The 19663-nt window shown below is 43.1% G+C and overlaps 1 protein-coding gene across 1 annotated transcript in view; it reads right to left on the bottom strand.

Annotated features, from left to right (window-relative positions):
* Positions 1-12058: 12058 nt before the first annotated feature.
* Positions 12059-19663, bottom strand: part of LOC147662693 (biogenesis of lysosome-related organelles complex 1 subunit 5-like) — a 202488-nt gene continuing 194883 nt past the window's right edge. Inside the window, exon 5 of the mRNA XM_086950973.1 lies at positions 12059-13125. Within this exon, the coding sequence (XP_086807099.1) occupies positions 12952-13125 (174 nt within the window). The 3' untranslated portion in view covers positions 12059-12951. The remainder of the gene's footprint in view (positions 13126-19663) is intronic.

The following is a 19663-nucleotide window of genomic DNA, read 5'->3' as shown; positions in this document are numbered from 1 at the left end:
GTGTGCTTTTTTTTAATCACTTGCTATTGCATTTGCGTGCTGTCTTTCTAAGAAAGATAGCACGCAATTGGCCAAAGGCAGGTGCATGGCCCGCCTTCTCTCTGCCTTGGCCTAGGCCGCTCTGGAGCGTGCAGCAGTGCCATCTGTTTCCAATTATGTTAATTGGGAACAGATGGTTGCGCTGGTGCAAATTCCTTTCAGCGCGCGCAACACTCCCGGGATTTTTTTTAATGTGCCTTGCTTTTTGACAGAGTTGAAATGTTAATGTTTCAGCCCCTGCCGAATGTTTTAACCATCACGTATAACTTTTTTTTCTTCGAGGCACGCACGCACAATTTTTTTTCTTACTTGTTAATTTAAAATAATTGCGTCCATTTATTTGTTTTTATTAATTTGAAGTATTTGCTAATACTTGCGTATGTTGAGGTGAGGACAAGGCTTGAACACTGGTCCCCAGCTCCCGAGTTGGCAGCTCTCACCGCTGACCCATAACCTCTCCCTCCGAGAACAGCATGCAGTTCTCTCTACGTGCTCGATCCATTGGAGGCTCATTTTCGATCATGAACTGATATACTGAAAACACCATTCAGCATATTCACAGTACTTGAATTTTATGATTTTGATTTTCATTATGCGTGTTCTGTAAATAATTGACAGATAGTTGTGTATTCTTTTAAAGTTATGTGTCTGCACTCAGTTAGGTGTTTTTGGCATTCTAGATTTATTGCACTTTTTAACTCATGTTTTATGCATTTTTTATGTGACCAGTTTTCTTTTGATACAGTATTTATTTGCACGTGTATTATTTTGTGGGACTATGCGCGCAGTTCGTTAGGCGTTCAGTTTGTTTTAACTTCGGGGGGGGGGGATTTAATTGCTGATGGCACACCGTGCACGGCATGCTGAAAGTCTTTTGTTTGTTTTCTCAGGAGGATGGACTAACTGGGGCATGTGAAGTAACACAGGAGATGTAAGGACACTGGTGTGCACATGGGTCTGTTTCGACACATTTACGAGTGGGGTCGCTTGTTAGCGCCCGATTCATGGAGGGTATGATAAATGGTGGCTTTGGATAGATGACCCGGCCAAACGAATGTGGAATCGATGCACTGGGTTTTTCACGAGTCAGGGACGAATTCTGTGCTGACGTTTGGTAAGCAGATGTGGGCACAGGGCTTTAAGTGGGTCGGGTCTTGCTGGTGCTCAGCACCAGCAGTTCTAAAAAGCAGGTGCTGAGACCGGTCCCTATCAGGCTCTCCCTCACCATCAGAGTGGAAAAAAAAATCTTAACTCGGGACAAGCAGTATCACCCTTCACTGCCTTTGTTGCAACTTCAAAGAGACTCGTTATAGTTCTTTCAGTCTCATCATTTCAGAACTGAAGCGTTTTCCATGGTTGTTGCCTATTTATGTTATGCAACTAACAACCTTCGACAAAGCCAATAGTACTAGTTGCCAGTGTAATATTACTTGCTGTATTACATATCTGGATGTAATGACAGAAGTAGAAAAATACAGACCGGGAGGCACACTAAGCTGAGCATAGTTATTTTTTACCTTAGGTGTTTTTAAGCCACACCCTTAATTACATTGGTCATGCCCGTTTCGGAGGCACCCAGTTTTTCCCTCCCACTTTAAGGCCTTTGTGGGTACGTTGCCATTTTTAATTGTTTATTATTGGTTAAGTGGTGTTCTATTTGAAAGTATGCAATTTCGTTTATAGTTGTCATGGGTTTCACACGCATGCTATATTTTTATTTAGCATATAGATTCAGGTTCCATTTCAATTCACTGGATTTCACTTCACTAGGTCACTTTCATATGGGGGTGTTTTATGTGCACTATTCAGAGGATTTAAATCGGGGACATTACTGAAATGATGTCTGTGTGGGTCATGAATGAGTGGTCACGGTTATGGTTGCTTTAAATGGGCCGGTACTGTCTGGTACGGAGTACCGGCTTTTTTATTTTGAGAGGGAGAGTACCAGCACTTCTCGAGGGAAATGCAATACCTTTAATAGGAGAGTACCGGCACTTCTCACTATCTGCCGAAGGGATTTTATTAACTTCGATCTCAAATTGCGGCCCAAACATTGTTCGAACAATAGCACAGCAAGATTGCTTTATGGTCGTTTCGGCAACAGTGTGTGGTTCCTTGTTTTTGACAATTATTTGAGCAACCAAGTAACTTGCCTTTTGAGCTTTCTCTGATGTCTTCATTCTCTTTGTGAATGATGCAGACTGCTTCCTTAAAGATTTTGAAAGCTCAATAAAGTATTCTACCGGTTTTTCTGACAAATGGCTGTGTTATGTGGTAAAATGCTGTTTACATTTATTTGATATCATACTTTCATTTGCAAGTATTTCCCCACAAACTAAACACTGGGGACAAGGATGGTTTTCATTACCAGAAAATATGATCCCCAGTTTCATATAAGCTTTATTATATAAACGAGGATTGGAGATTTTTCCTTTACACTTCTTACGTACTGAGACAGATGGTTCACTTGATTCTTGGGTACTTTTGTCAATTGCTGCTACATTTTGTTCCTCGCAAACGCCATCTTCACCAGTTTTTTTCTTCCTAATTATAAACTTATACATTTTGTGTTTTTGTTTGCCTTATCTTGCCCTTGCTTAGTGATCTCTGGAATGTCCCAGCGCAAATTCTGAACTTCAAAAGTGTATCCTTTTTTAGGCTTTCCCGAAATAGATTACCAGTTCTGGGTTAAACTAATACTAGACTGGAACATGCTGCCTCTCATGCCTCTGTGTGACTGAAGCCTGGTACCTCTGGTGCTATTATCTCTGGTGCCCGTATCTTCAGTGTCGCTGTTTCTGTGGTTAGTGCTGATGCATCCCCTTCTTGCAGCCTATGATGCTGCTGTGTCCATAGTGGATAATCCTGTGGCTAGCACTGCTGCATCCTGGAAACTATGGGGCATCTACATGTGGAATGTGGAAATCTACAGATAGGAAGAATATGAAATAAGAGTTTAACATATATTATACTGTCTACCATAATGGATGACATGTGATTCTTACACCTTACAGTCCTCATTCTCTTAAGTTTAGTAACATTTAATCTACATTGGTTTGAGTAGAAGATAATCATGTGAAATCAATGCTCTCAGCATAAGGTGGGACAGGAGTAATAACTGCATTAACATTGGCTCAGACAGACTCAGGGCAGCAATTGACCTTGGTATGGTCAAAGCTAGTGATGTCCACTGGGAAGTTTTACTCTGCCTGTGGAAGTATTTCAGTTGTACTAACAAACACAGGCACACCCCTTTTCCATAGCAAGTGTAGGTATTTGAGAGTTTAAGTGTCTACGCATACAAAGCAGTGTATGAGAGAGTGTGGAGCCTGAAAGGGGCTATGAGGAAGTCTGCCTGTGTGTACATGCAGTGTTCACTGAACTCTGCCTTAGAACACTTGCTAAGTGTGTAGATATGTGTGTTCCATTTTTTTGTATATAAAATCAGTTCAAAAGTGTTTAAGAAGCCGATACAGGGCAGAGCATGCCCGAATACAAACATCAACTGTGCACATTCTCACATACACTGTCCGAACTCGCGATCAGCTTCTGACTAAAAACATTTTTAAGTGCTTGTGTATGGTTATTTTTAATTTAAACACATCTTTACTTACTTTATTGATACATATAACAAGTAAATTGGGGCAATACAACAGAGGTCAGGTTTTACAGAAGCGAACTCACTCCTCCACTGCTTCCTACCTACTCACACACATCCCTCTCCCAAACGTTGAGACTAGGCCCACCCTGCCCCATCCAGGTAAATGAGACTCTCTTTTTGCCAACAGTAATAGCAAATGCAAAAAATGTAATTCCATCTTTCTGCCTTTATGCATTGCAAGCTACTGAAGAACCCATTAACAGCAAATTTAGGTGGTGTGGAATATGTTCATGATCTTCTGACCTAGAAGTTGATGGCAATGTTGTGCAAAAGTCGAAGAATTCAAAAATGAAAAATAGGGCAGACAGGAAAGAAAAAGAGAATTTACGCCTTAAATATAGCACTACATTTAGCAAATGGCTGTTTCTAAGTGCTGTAATATACAGGCAATATAGTATATTACATAGTATAATAATTAGTATGTTAGTGGAGAAGTGTGGCTCACCGGTTAGAGGCATCAGACCCAGAAGCAGAGGTCAGCCCGGGACCAGGGTTCAATTCCCGACACGGCAGGGTACGGAACCAATGTCATTGGGCTCGATAAATCTCGCCTCAGTGCCTCTCTAACCATGGGTCCCACGCTGCAACCCAGTCCAATAGCTTGCTTAATCTCCACAACAGCACCCTCGCTGCCGGAGATGCCTGGCTTCACCTTGGGGATGCCCAAGAGGGACCATCTCACAGGGAAAGCCAGGACGGGTTCCCCAGCGGTACACAGCGCCAAGAAACCCCAGGGTGAACGTGCGCTCTACAAATTCATACTAACATAACAGGCAATATAGTAACCAATGGTATGGAAGTATGGAAGGGTGAGTCAATCTTGCTCTACTTCTGACTTATGTTTTCAGTCACAGAAAGACACTGCACCAAGAATGTCCTGAAACCCTGAATTCACCTCAAGTTCCTAGTGAGATTTCTCAGTGAAGCAGGATAAACTGCTATGAATTTTCCTGATTAACCATGGACCATTCTCTTGTAGGAAACCTGTAACAATGTCCAGTGAGTGACAGAGTAACACAACTAAACAGCATTATGTACAGTTGAATACCACATTCTTCATGAGTCATAGCACTTCTTTCCAATAAAGTCTTATTCTGTGAAGACATTTTTTTCTTCTATGCATTGTAATGTAATCCAGACACATTACATCCCTCTTGTCCCTAAATGTAAGGAAGCAGAGGTCTCATGCAGCCTCAATTCAAAGAAACGTCTGGAAACTGTATTACGTATAGCTGACTGTTCCACTGCAGGTACTGATCTGCAGAATGCACAACACATGAACCGCAGAAATTTTTTTTCAGCTCTCGCTCTTTCTGAAAGGCGGCCCTTGGCTATATGTTCCCACCATCCCTGATCTGGTGGTGGAATTGACATCTGATGTACTTAGGGTCAGTTGTGACGGTCTATATTTCCTCTCAATGCATGGTCTTAAGACCCTGGAATTCACTGGGTCTGTGAAGATGTCTTTGGATACATTCAGTACGGATCCTATCATAGGCAGGTATTGTACAGTGCGCTCACTACGCAATAGTGTCTCAACTCAGAAATTAATTTGCTTCTCAGTGGTGTGCATTGGGAGCTTCCGGTACTCAGCAGCTCTTTGAATGACACTGTGATATGAGGAGGTGTAAACTGGTGGAGATGCTTTTGAGGGTACTGGTGGTTCCATGTCTGGGTCAGGGAGAGCCCCCATAGTAGTCATCCCACAGGTCTGTGGTGTGGTGGGTGTCTTGTGTCCCTTGTGAATCTGCGTCTGGGATCTCGCCCATGTGGTGAGGGTGGTTGTGTTTGTGAGGATACAGGTGGGCTTAAAGTAAATGGGCTTGTGGCCCTGTGCTCTAGTGTCACCTTCTCTGGTGAAGGCAGGGGCAGATCTTGCTCTTGTACCAGTGTTCGGGCAGTCTCTTTACATTTTTTTCTGCATGAATTGTTGCAGTCCCTCAACAAGTATACCCTGTTCCTCAGTTGGTATATGACATTGTGTATTTTGTTACTTTGGAACCAGTGGGGGTGTTCTCAGAAACTGTGTGGCTTTGTAACAACAGATGAATGGCTCTTTTTCTGTCCCAAAGTGTTGTGGTGTTTGTCTGTCCTCGGAGTTAAGGGTTGTTTCAATTCCGAGTTGCTCAATCCCGAGCTTTTCTTTGGATCTGATGCTTTACGTGGGGTTAAAGTCTGTTCGGAAGCTTACGGTGGTGATGTGTTGCTGGAGCCATTCCTGTGATGTGGCCTCGTCCTCTGATTGGGATCGAGAATGTTCTCGTCCCTTCTTGGCTCCGATATATGCTCTCAGTGTCGACCTGAACCCAAGGGCTGTGGTTAACTGTGGCAAGGTGGGGGAGGTGTGTGCAAGATGGTCTTGGCACATAGCGGGTTAACAGTACTAACGGTAGGTGACGTCCCCTTGGTTCTCGGTCCAGGAATCAGCAATGGCTATGAGGGCCCCTCGACATATACCGGAGCTTCTCCATCGCCTGAGGACGATTCGGAGGCAACATAGTGGGGCTGGCAAATACTACCCCATGTTCTGTTGGTGTACCGGCCTCAATTTCTTCCTCGCTGTCATGCGAGAACTTTGCCTCGGCTGCCAGCTCCATGGTGTGTGTCAGGCCCCGATTCCTTCGGGTCCAAAGCGTTTTTTTCTTTTTAAACAATGCGCAGGCTGTGCACTCGTCTTCTTTGTACTCTGGGAATACACACAGATTACAAAACCTCCGGAGTGTTAGAGTGTGCATACTTGGCCCCGCAGTGAGGGCAACGTCGGAAAAGGTCTTCCGTCATCTTCATCATCCAAAGACGGGCATTCTCGACTGGCGTGTGTGTCGGTCACCGGGTGCTCACTTCCTGGCATCTCAGATCCGTTGGATGTAATTCACTGGATCGCCGGTTGATTTTTCTTTACCGTAGGGCCAAACTGTGGTCCGCGGACTCCCAGGGGTCCCTGACACATTCCCAGGGGGTCCGCAGGCAGAAGTCTCAAAAGCACTGCAAATTATCTTGTATAAGTATAATTAGCAGTTTGTTTTCAAAGAACAATTAAAGTGTCGAGATAACGCCAGTGATTAATGCCCCTCCTCGAGAGTTTTGGCCAGTGGCAGCTTTGACTTATCTAATGTAGCACAGAGGGTTAATATGCCTACTGCAAAGAAAGTGTACCATGCATTTTAAAAAAAAAGTATTTTATATGCATAGGTCAGTGGGTTACTGCTTTTGTCACAGAGATTCTTTTGTTACTGTGCAGTTCATAAGTGATAATCGTAATCTAGCACAGTGACCTATAGACTGTCATCAAACAACTGCTTGCAATCTGCAAGTTACAAGTTAGTGACTTATGTTTTTTCCCAGTCTTTCATTATCCTGATGCTGCTAAAAAGTGTTATTTGTGTGGAAATACATTTTAATTGTTAAAGTCAATGCTAACCACTGGGTTACGTTCTGAATCCTGAGTTTGTGCTTCTCCAGACCAAGCACTCTTTAAAAATGCCTACCAGTATGAATGACATGTGAATTTACTCCTTGTAGTCTCCTTTGCCTTATGTAACATTTTCTATTCACTGACTTGCATGTATGATTCACTGTCTTCTATATGCGTACGATGTAAAGTGCTCTGACATCCTATAATGGTATGAGAGATGCTATAAAAAATGAAATACACGTGACAATGTAAAATACAGCAGAAGTGGCAACGAGTGTTGTTATCCTCCTTGGCTTAACAACACACTCCACCACTTCAGAAACGCAGGGCTGCAACATATTTACAAGAATATGGTGCAGCCCTGCGTTTCCCCTGCGCTGGCGCTACACTTAACAGCGAAAGATTGTTTATGTACAGGAAGGTCCCCCTTCCTGCACATCAACAATCTTGAAATGTCGTTTTGTCACTTCTATGTGTGCTGCTAAATGCAGCACACATGGAAGTTACAACATTCCTTTTTTTTCAAGATTGTTGATGTGCAGGAAGGGTCACCTTCCTGAACATAAACAATCAATAAAGTATTTCTCCTTGTTTCACCAAGTTAAGGCTAGGTTTTCCTTGGTCCTAATTTTGGTGCGGCCTCCTATTTACGCTGCCCTTGTAAATAGGGGGCAGCGTCAAAATCAATGGGTGTTGCAGGGGAAATGCCCACCGCAACACCCACTGCCCACCTCTTTCACGCTAAGCATTATGTGAAAGGGGGTCTTATTTACAAGGCACCGTTAAGCCGCCTTAAGTGGCTTAACGCTGCCTTGTAAATAAGGTGAAGCACCTATCGCAACACAGAAACGTCGCAAAAAGTGATGTTCTCATAATGATAGGGGCTTGTAAATATGACCCTTAAATCCTTAGTAATTTGAGTATTTGTTTTGTGTGAACACTTGTGTAAAAAATTTTCGAATGACTGTTTTAACATTTGAAATTTGAAACCTACAAATTGCTCGGGGGTTCCCGGCTTCCATTGGTGACTCAATGGGGGTCCTCAGGAGTCAAGAGTTTGGGAACCACTGCCGTAGGCATCAAATCCTCAAGAGCACCGGCACAGTCTGTCTGAGCCTGATAGCAGAAAAAAATTCTAACAAAGGAAACATTGAATATGTGCAATACCTCTAGCGGGAGGAGAGAAGACGCACAACGCCAGTCATAAAACGTTCTCAAGGAAAAACAACTTGCACAGTCCGGGACCAACACTAGATGGCCGGGGCCCAACACTAGATGGCAGGAGTTTGCATAGCGTGTGTATCTGAGGCCAACACATGCTACAAATATATTATTTTCAAAAAAGGAAACTAGGCTAGGTGCCAATTACGCAGTGATAGAATATCAATATATATGACTAATGAAGAGACACATTTTTTGGTGCAGTTTGTGCCTGATACTGATATGGCTGGCTCTACACTGGGGTGGCATGGTGAGCAAAAGAATGATGGATTTAACCCAGAACGCTTGACTGGTGGTGAATGTATGATTCATTCAGCATTCAGTCCATCATTTGTTTGCGTGATACTGAGCTAAAGCATCTTTCCATGAAAATAGTGAGCTTTTAAAAAAAACTAAATTAGGGCTAACATTGATAGGTGAGGGAATGAAACAGTAGTGAAAAGGACTATTCAGGTGATGATGTGACATAACGCATCATGGAAGAAAGAATCAGCCTACTTTAATAGTGTGCAGGACCATGACGCATTCTGTAACAGGATTAACTCTTTCAAGTTGTTAGTGATACTGTGTTAATGAAATATATTTTGTTCAGCATGGTTGAGGGAACATTTGAATATAAGAGAGGTGATGGAGTTGTGAGGGAAATAAATAGGATGGCTGAGTAATTTTCTGGGGCTTGTGAATAGGAGACGCATTGTGGAGAGGAGAAATGGGAATGGAGGTAGAAATATGGTTGGTTCCAAAGAGGGAGCTGCAGTTTGATGGTAAGGTGGTTTGTTGTGGGTAGAGCACCAGGAGATAGTTAGCATTTGGCACAAGGAGCCAGAACTTCGTGACAGTGGAAGTTACACAGTGTTCATGGTAAAGGAAGAGTAATCGCTAAGAAAAGGAAAGTGGATTTTTTACTTGGTCTGGGATATGGCAGACCAAAGCACATCTAGGTAAAATGGTGACAGTAAGTCTGGAGAAGTTATTATATTAGATCTTTGCATGTGAGCAAAAATATAAGTGACATTTCTCAGTATCCCCAATCCCACACTGGAGTATATTTTCGACAAGGCAAACAATCCGCACCACATGCAAAGATTGTGTGAACAGTCAGTTGTCAGAGAAACTATAAGAAGTGTAATATTTCTGCATATATACATCAGGGTTTTTGTGAATTGGGTCAAAGTAAACAATCTCTCCAATTCCTCTTCAAGGATTTGTGGCTATTTGTGATGAATTAAGCCCTAAATGTATTGGTGATTTTTAAAGAAATCCATTCTTGTACCTGCTCAAAACCACATATTGCATGCCCCTACCTGCTTTAAATGCCCGTGATTTCCTTCAACAGACTAAATTAAAAGGGACAGCAACAGCATGGAAAGTACATTTTGGGTTTCAAGTAACTCTCTGCAGTCCAACAAGCAGTAATGTTCGGAAGTGAAAAGGTGGCTTCAATAGAATGTCATCCGCGGTCTCCTTTATATTACCGCTACTAAAATTAATTGTTTAGAAAGCAATTTCCAGGGGTTTGCCTTCCTTTACACATTTCTCTGTAATGCAATCCTCACAGAGGCCCTTTTTGGATCATGCTTGTACCATCTTTCTCGCCCTTATGGTTTACAGTTTAAGTTTCAGTCAAATCTAAACTGACCAGTTCCCAAGTGGGACTGTTGTCGCCACTAAAGACTGTTGTGACTGTGTCTAGTCCAATGGTTGCACACATGTTTGTAAAATCTTTAAAGAAACTAGATTTTGAGAAACGGATCCCTAAAATTAAACACATAAAATGTGACTCGATAATGGGAGCCAGCCCACAATTTCTGTCACACAAAAAGCAGAAAGAAAACGTAAGCCACCTGGTCACTGGGCTCAGGTGACTTTACCCTGTTCACAACTGGACACCAGGTCAATAGCATATCACCCACTGTGAGTACGTAAGGTTTTGGTTGGTTGGGATTCTGCTGTTAGTTTTTTAGGGTCTATATTTTGTGGCAACACCTTATATTCTGGCGACGTCTATTTTAAAGGAAGCACTTTTCATTCAATCTCTTTGGCACAAAGTGGTACCTTTGGACCAGTCGGTATAGAGTGCACGCATCTGTATCCCTTTCTCACACCTTTTAAACCGAAGTGGGTGTTTAGCTCCCACTAAGTACTAGAGACCCAAGCACTTCTTAAGGTTCCACAGTCGACCCGGCACACAACCCGACCTGCCTTAGGTCCTATGTTAACAAAACTGTAGGGGCGACTAGAAAGAATGAGTAATAACATTTAGGGTGGTTTCTTTCCCCTTTATGGAACTAGCATCTTCTCCTTTATGAATAGATATCATGTTTAACTATTCTATGTGCCATGTTGAAGTTTTTTCATTTAATTAAGGAAAGAAATGATTTGATTATAATATTGATTATTACCGATTCGCACTGTATCTGAGTTTTGAATGCTCTACACTTCCTTCATTAAGCCTTGATTGCTCTTTCTTTCTACCCTGAAAGAATCAAGTGCCTACAGTAAGCAACTTTGAATTACAATTAGAGTGAATCAGTAGCTTGGTACTGGTACAGTAGTAGTAAGCGGCAGTGCCCCCACGGAATACTAGACAGTAACCACTGACTATCCCACAGCTCAAAGACAAGGTCTAACAATTTCAGAAAGTTAAAAAAATACATGGAGCGCATTATGCAAAGAATGACAAAAAAGGCAGATGGAGAATTTGACTGCAGCACTGTCAGCTCATCCTATTGCTTCTGAGAATGACCACACCATACTCTTCAATGTTAATCTACTGTTTCTGGAAGCTGTCAATCAAAATCAAGAATTCTCATTCAAATGAAGAACATATGACTACTGTCTTTCATGCCACATTAGGATAACCTGGCAGAGTCATTATTTATACAAGACAAAGCGCTAAACCAAATTCATTCATAAAGTATAGGGGGTTCACGCCACTCACGAGCAATGGGCGGTCTTCACTCAGCAGTGGAAATGTCATCGTTTCCACCTTTATATTTTATAACTTCTACTAAGAAAGCAAAGGTTGAACTTTCCAAGTCCTAGAGATGATCTGCTCACCCGCTAAGAATTAATAAAAATATTATAAACTCAGCCTCCAAAGACAAGGAACGTGCCTGTGTGGTAAGCACTGGATATATAAAGACTTTCTTTCAGATACAGCTCCTATTCATCTGTGGTGAACAGGCTTAAGGAGACATTAAAAAAATTGGCTTCCACTGGAAGGGGTCGTAGGGGGAATATTAGTCAGAGGGTTTCCTCACTCCTTCTGTGGGGGAACTTTTTTTTTTCAAACAGAGTCACGAAGCGTCTTTCACTTACAACTTGGAATTAACAAAATTCCAAAACCCTGTGCTGGTGAGTGCTTTTTTTAGACCAGGTAGCCGGTGATGACTGATGAGGCTGTCACAGGCTTCAGAGGCTGTCAAACTTACCGAGGAGGATAAGAGAAAGTTGGCGGCGGCTCAGTGTTATTGAAAGAAATCTCAAATATTTATTCCGTCTCCTCCACTAACCTTAATCATATTTCCATCACACTGCCAAAAATGGAGCTTTGACACCAGGACGTAGATTAACACAGACCGCCATTGTTGGCTTTGTACAGTCGCAACACTCGGATAATGCAATGTTTATTTTTCTATGCAATCTCGCTCTTTGTCGGTGCATAACAGGAAAACATTATATATACATTTATTCTTTACAACAATGGACGAAAGTTCAAGTCAAGTTGTTAATGTACTATATTTATTTGAAATAGCTCTGTTAAAAGAATATACTGCACTTGGATTCAAATTATTTGTCATATACTTTCAAATGAAATAATCACAGTGTTGGTTTATGGGTCTCAATTATCTAATCCTAGTTGACTGGGTAGTTAACTAACGAAGGGTATACTGGATTTTTCCTCTTAAATTACTAAATGGAAGTACCGTCACAGTATGCCACTACGCATTAGTGGAAACATAGTCCTGAATAGAACCATGGAAAGTACCTTGCTTATACAAGCAACAAGTCCTGTAAATTATTGCCGATTTTAGTGCTCAAGGACACAAAGAAGCCCACAGTTGTGTACTCTGTATTTCACCATGCACGCTCGTCAACGCACAAGCATACTGAGCAGTGGCATAACATAACATGATGGGCTCCCTACAGAATATGAAGCGGGACCCTCCGTCTCCTATAGTTCACTGATATTCCTTGGTCATGGGCTGAAAGGGGACCCCTGAAAAGTTGGGAACTTTCATACAGGCTGCCCCCACACCCCCCCCCTGCGCTGCAGAGACTTGTGTTACGCCCCTGATACCATCACTGCTTGAATTCAGGAAACACTTTAAGACCGGGCTTTTTAAAAACTAATGTCTCTCTCACAGTATGTGGACCGCAAGCGCCTAGACACCTATGGGTAGTAGTGCGCTATACAAATTGGTATAACATAACATAACATACTGAGGCACTTCATACAGTGAGGTAAGGGGGCACATGTTTTTTTTTACTTTGCATTGCCCCTCTGTGAGTCTACATTTTGTACACTCAGGGCTAACATAGCTCACTCCTGCCTCCCCAGCTTGAGGTCAATGCGATTTTGCACAGTGTGAACAGATGGTAAAGAAAGGTCCTAGAAGGAAGCAGATTTTGCTAGTTCTTTTTCCATTGCAGTATACTGCTCTCGCAGTCGTTCCATGGCTTTCTTGTGTTCTTCGTCTACTGCAGCCTGCCACTTTTGCTGTTCTTTCATGATCTCTTCCCACTGTGCTCTCCGCCTTTCATCACTCGCCTTAAGTGGCGCATTCTGTAAAAGAAAAACATTTTAGAAAAGAAAAAAAAACTAGATGCATGGCTTTCTTGTATATTGTTGTCTATAGGCAAGAGAAACGGGGGTCTCCAAGAACAATATATGCAAAATTCATGATATATAGCTTTCTGACAACTGAATGTCCTATTGGTATCAGCCTACATAATTCTTTTAACATTTCTAATTTTATGTGTGGTCATCACTGATGTCATGCATAAGGTCTTCAGATTTCAAATGCATGTTGGTCCACTTTAAGACATAAGGGCAGAGTTGAGGATGTGCAGCAACCTTAAATGCACTGGCCCTTCACCTTATATGTACCTTATTTATATGAACTGAGAGGCTGCTTCTGCTCTGTGATGGAAGGCAGTGACTTGCCAGTTCAGGCTGGACTGCCACTACTGGATACCTACTAGGCAGCTGACCGTTTTGTGCAAAAGGCTAAGATGAGCACTAAAGAAGTGACATATTGTAAAGCTGCAATGCAATATAGGCAAAATCCTGTTTATTGTCTCCTTCCCAAACACAGTGACAGAAGACCCTTCATGTGTCTTTTGAAAATTTTGTTTGCTGAATTTTCATCACTTTATAATGAGTTTTTTAGGCTGTGTTTGCGGCACCAACCTGAAAATGACTAGCGATGTGTTCTTGTCAGTTCAGTCCAATAACAGATAGTATCCATTTGAGCGGACAGACTACAAAGCAGTGACTCCAGTTGCATATGTTATGCAGTCATGAAAGAGTCAGCCACAAGCTGAACACCAAGGGAACATCTCTTGCAGATTGCATTGACAACAGCACTAATGGCAACAAGGAAATCTTCTGCATTATCAAAGATTTCACTGCGCCTCCAGCAATATCCCTCCTTCACAAGACCTTTGCATCAAGCTCTCGGAATTCTTCAGTAACAAAATCAACTCCATATACAGCAACTTTGCCCCTGAACCGGAGCCTTTCCGCATTGCAATTCAACTTCCCATCACAGCAGATTAACGAACCCTGACCTTGTGGTCTGCCGTCACTACTGCTGAAATCGGTAGTACCTTGAAGCCCATCGACTCAGGGGCTTCATCTGACCCTTGCTCCACCACGCCTTCACACAAGGAGTCCAAATGACCCCTGAAGTGCTAATATCCATCCTCAATTTTTCAATCGATTTAGCCACATTCCTGGACACCTGGAAACATGCAACCGCCATGTCCCTCCTCAAGAAACTATACAATGTCCTAGCCACGCTTTCCAACTACAGACCCATCTCCCTCATACCATACCCGGAAAAGGCCTAACTAATCAACCGATGCATCATCGACCACCTCAGCAACCATCAGTTCCTTGATGCTCAACCATAGTACAGAAACAGAATTCATCACTGCCACAGACAACAACTGCATGATCCTTGATAGAGAGAACTCTGAAGCCCTTATTCTCCTGGACCTCTCTGCAGCATTTGACACAGTCTCACATTCCATTCTCAACAGGTACCTGCTCTAGACTGGCATTGAAGGAACTGCTCTCTGCTGTATCTGCTCCTTCCTAATGGATGGAACACAAGCTGCCAGCCTGGCACCTTACTCCCCAGAAGCCCACAAAGATATCTGCAGAGTGCCTCAAAGTTCATCGCTCAACCCCATCCTCTTCAACGCATACATGATCTCTTTGGCCAGCGTCATCTATCCATACAAAATCAACATTCTCCCTTATGCCTACGCCACACTACTTAGACTCTCCCTCTCAGACAAAACCCATAAAACAAGAAACAAATTTACCGCCTGCATGACTGAAGTCCAACTGTTTCAAGTTCAACACCGACAAGACAAAACATGATCTTCAGCAAGGACACCTCACCATGGGACTCCAACAGGGAGCTGTTTTAACTCAGACCCACACACACACACAACCCCCTCCCCCCAAAACCAGGAACTTAGGAATAATCATTGACAGCAAATTGGAAATGGCCATAACAAGTCAACGTCATCACTGCATCAAGCTTCCATACCCTAAAGATGCTAAGAAAAATCTTCAAATGCCTCCCAAGCAACACTAGAAGAATTGTAACTCATGCCCTAGTCACCAAAAATTCAGAATATGGGAACACCCTCTATGTTGATATCACCAAGCAACTTCAAGAACTCAGCAGCCAGACTCATCCTCAACCTCCCACACAGAATCCACATCACACCACACCTCATGGAACTCCACTGGCTCCTGATACACAAACACGCTCAACTGAAATGCTTTTCACACACATTCAAGGCACTACACAACTTAGGCCGCACCTACCTGAAAAGTCACATTTTCTCCAATCAGCCACCTAGAAACTTCCCTTCCGCAGGACTCCTACTTGCTCATATACCATGCAAACAAATAACTAGATCAGGAGGATGGGTGTTTTCTTGCATTGCTTCTGAAGCGTGGAATGGCCTCCCACTCTACATCAGAGCCTCCTCCTCTCTTCTTAAATTATGCAAGAAGCTGAAGACCTGGCTTTTAAATTAACCAATCTACCACAGACATTTTCAATTAACCAAACTGCCACATGCATGACTAGGCATACACACCTGTTCAGTGCCAGGATACTCTTGTTGGTGATATTGCGCTTTACATATACTCATAACATAAAATTGCAGCCAAGTTGCCAGGGCGGTCCTTTAACCCGGAGTACTTTTTATCTTTGTAAAGCCATCTTAGATACCCATAGTTCATCCGGACGTTTTACTTTGACTCAGCACTCACTAACGCACTATCTTAAAATGCATGTGTCTGCACTTTAACCCCTCCTGTGCTCATGACGAGGTCAGCTCGTCATGAGCCACGGCGCTCCGGTGCTCATGACGAGCTGAGCTCGTCATGACCGCGCCAGTCAAATGGAACGCTCGCATGCTGGGCTGATTCCCCTGCTGTGCTGAGCGTTCCATTGGAACGGGCGTGGTCATGACGAGCTCAGCTCGTCATGAGCACCAGAACACCGTGGCTCATGACGAGCTGACCTCGTCATGAGCACCGGGGCGCTGTACGCGCCCCCCAACACAGTGGGGGGAAACAGCCCCGCAGTGAAGGGGTTAAAGTGACTCATTTATTTTACTAAATATATAAGCAATGTTGAAAGCACAAGGATTTTTTCGGATTTGTAGTTTATCAGATCAGTCCACCTAACGGAGACTTGTGTCCATGCATGGCCCACCGTGGGCAGACTGGTTAACGAACACCATATGAAAGGTGGAATAAAACACAAAAGTTAAACACCTCATTTAGTACCTCTCTAATTTTGTACCCTTCTGTGGCCATCAACTACACAGAGATGTGACATGCAACTCTAGGACAGGCCCAAACGTTCAGAATGTCTTTACTAATGAAGATTTAACTTATTAATTTATCCTCAACAGTGGTAAGTCTGACTGATGCCAAGGTGCATGAGGCAACACTCACAATTCAAAGTGTTACCATCTGGTCAATAATCCCTGTCAGACACCATGGCAACTTATCCATACAGTACTTGAGACACAGGTCACAGCCACAGAGATCTGGATGGCATTTCCGTGGTACCATACTGCACACAGTAGAAATTAACTACAGAATACCACCATTCAACATACAAGCTTTTTAGTTGTCTTTTGCCCACCCACTTACCTCGAACTGAGGCTCTGAAAAGAAAAACAGGCATCAAATAAGGGAGGGTTTCTCAGGGGCATCTTATTAGTGATAGAGCTATCAACACCCTGCATAGGTGCAATTAATACAATAAACGACAGGTGAACCAAGGCAAAACTAAAGTTATCATTTTCTGAAAGCACCCGCACAAAAAGCATGTTCACTGGCGGGTTGGGGAGCTATAAATAACCACAGTAACAAAATATAATTACTTAAGAGTCTGGTTCTCAGAACGGGCCAACCCAACTTGTAGCACTTAAGATTTAAAAAAGTAGGGTAGGGGTAGACTGGGATAGATTTGAGTGGGGTAGATATTAGTGAGGTAGATCAGGGTAGATTGAATTGGTGCATACTGGGGTAAATTAGAGTGGAGTGGGGTAGATTGGAGAAGAGTGGGGTAGATTGGGGGAGTGTGGTAGGCTGGAGTGGTGTACATTGGGTGGAGTAGGGTAGATTGGGATTGAATGGGCTAGAGTGAAGTGGGGTAGATTGGAGTGAGATAGAGTGGTGAGGGGTAGATTGGGAAGTGGTTTGGGTAGAGTGGGGTGGGGTGGACTAGAGTGAGGTAGATTGGAGTGGAGTAGATTGCAGTAGAGTAGGGTAGATTGGGCTGGAGTGGGGTAGATTTGGGTGGAGTGTGTTAGACTGGGGTAGAGTGGAGTGGGGTATGTCGGAGTGGAGTAGGGTAGACTGGGTAGATTGTAGTGGGGTGGAGTGGGGTAGATTGTAGCGGAGTGGGGTCGACTGTAGTGGAGTGGGGTAAAATGGATGGTAGTTGAGTGGGCTGGGGTAGACTGAAGTGGGGTGGGGTATATTGGGGTAGAGTGGAGTGTGGTAGATTGAAAGTATATTGAAGTGGAGTGTTGTGAGGTCTTCTTGGGTCCACTTTAGTTCTTCATTTTAGCTTTATATTATATACATTTTAGGCTGACATTGTTATAGCAACATTATTTCTATATTTTTTTGCTTTATTATTCAGAGAAGATGCTGTACATGTTGCATGTATTCAGAAAGTCTTTCTCAATGTCATCAGTACACTCTGTTCAAGGCTAGGAACATGGAACAAGATATCCTAGTGCTTGTATTGCCCATTCGGAGACAGATTGTAACATCAAGACATATCATTGCATCAGAGCTGTATCTCTAACACAGTGTGGGCTTCTTATATAGATGGTGCACTACCCCTTAGAGGTCAGGGGTGCACCACCCCTTAGAGGTCAGGGGAGCACTCCGGCCATGACTGTCCTGGAACAAATCCGGCGTTCGACATGTAGTTCTGGTGATCTTCCATCTACAGGGGAGGTTTGTTAATTCCACCTCAGGTCTATTTTCTCTATCATTAATCTCAGATGTCTAGGTAGCTGGTTCCAGAGACCTGCGGCCGGGACCACAAAGGAGGAGCCCCCTCTGACCACCATATTTTGCACTACCTGTAGACGATGGATTAAATACTCTGGGATGCCCAAGTATAAAACATTGATATAATCCATCCGCGATAGTATCAAAACCCTAAACACTGTAACCTGCACTTCCTGAGGGATCCGTTGCAAAACTTCCCTGAGCAGACTAAGATTTCACAATCAATGAGATATGGGCATTAAAGTATAGATTTGGCCAGGCTCCTGTCTATCCCGGTATGGGGTTTGGCCCAAACAAAAGGACCTTGATCTTATCTAGCTTACACTGGAGTTTGTTCTTGCTGAGCCAGTCAAGTAGCACTTTTAAACAAAGAGCAAAGGTTTTTTAGTGCTAACTGAGTGCCCTTCATAGGTTAGTAGGAGCTGTGCATCGTCTGCATAAGAAATAATCAAAATGCCAAATGATTCCACTAAGTATGTCAGAGGGGACAGGTAAAAAATATTAGAGCTCAGGGCGAATCCATGAAGCGCACCCCCATCTCAATTGTTTGACTTTGCAAGACTATGGTTTCATCGATGCAGCCTACTATCTTCCCTCCAGATATGAACCAAGCCATTCAAGGGCCACGCCTGCAACGCCCAGATGTTCCTGTCTTTTAAGCAACATGCTGTGGTCCACCGTGTCAAATGCTGCTGACAAGTCCAACAGCACCAATGCTACATTAAGACTGGCACATCCAAACTCAACTTAATCGCGTCAGTGATTTCTAGTAATACTGTCTCTGTGCTATGTCAAGTGCAAAAGCTGGACTGGAATTGGGTGCATTAGCCTTTTATCAGCAAGAAACGTATTAAGTTGGTGGTTTACACATTTTACCCAAATTTTGGTAGCAGCGGGCAGTAGTGAGATCGGACAAAAATTAGGTGGTAGTTCTGGGTCTGCATTAGCCTTTTTAAGGAGTGGGACAACATTTGCGCTCTTCTAAGTATCAGGGATAACACCGACTGAAGTGAGACAGCGTACAGCTCCTGATAAATTGGAGCAATATTACTAGAGACAGCCACAAAACTATGAGGAGGAAATGGGTCCTCCGGTAATCCTGATTTACACGTTACCAACTGCTTCTATTGTAGGTGGAACAAAGAGTGCCAACAACTTTTCTGTTGACGGTCCTATAATGTCACCAGGTACTATCACAAAAGCAGATGAATGGGGACTCCCCATATTTGTCTGGATTTTGAGGATCTGGTCTTAAAAAAAGTCACTCAATCTCGTAAAGATAGTTTGACTAGACAATGGGAGTGGGGCTTTTATTTTAGGATCCACAAAGCTGGAGACAATCTTAGAAATGTCCTTGCCATCATTGTCGGCCTCTCTTATGCGTTGGGTTTAAAAAGAGTCTCATGCTTTTTAAAAGTATTGTTGTGGTACATTGAGGACTAGTTCATAACAAACTTTGTCCTCCTCAATATAATAGTGACGCCACACTCTTTCAAGGTTTTTACAAGCAGCTCTCTTCAAGACCAGC

The sequence above is a fragment of the Lissotriton vulgaris genome, unplaced genomic scaffold (genome assembly GCF_964263255.1).
Source record: "Lissotriton vulgaris unplaced genomic scaffold, aLisVul1.2 SCAFFOLD_2214, whole genome shotgun sequence".
Classification (NCBI taxonomy): Eukaryota; Metazoa; Chordata; class Amphibia; order Caudata; family Salamandridae; genus Lissotriton; species Lissotriton vulgaris.
The sequence above is the reverse complement of the archived record's forward strand: the minus strand, read 5'-3'. Positions and strand labels throughout refer to the sequence as shown.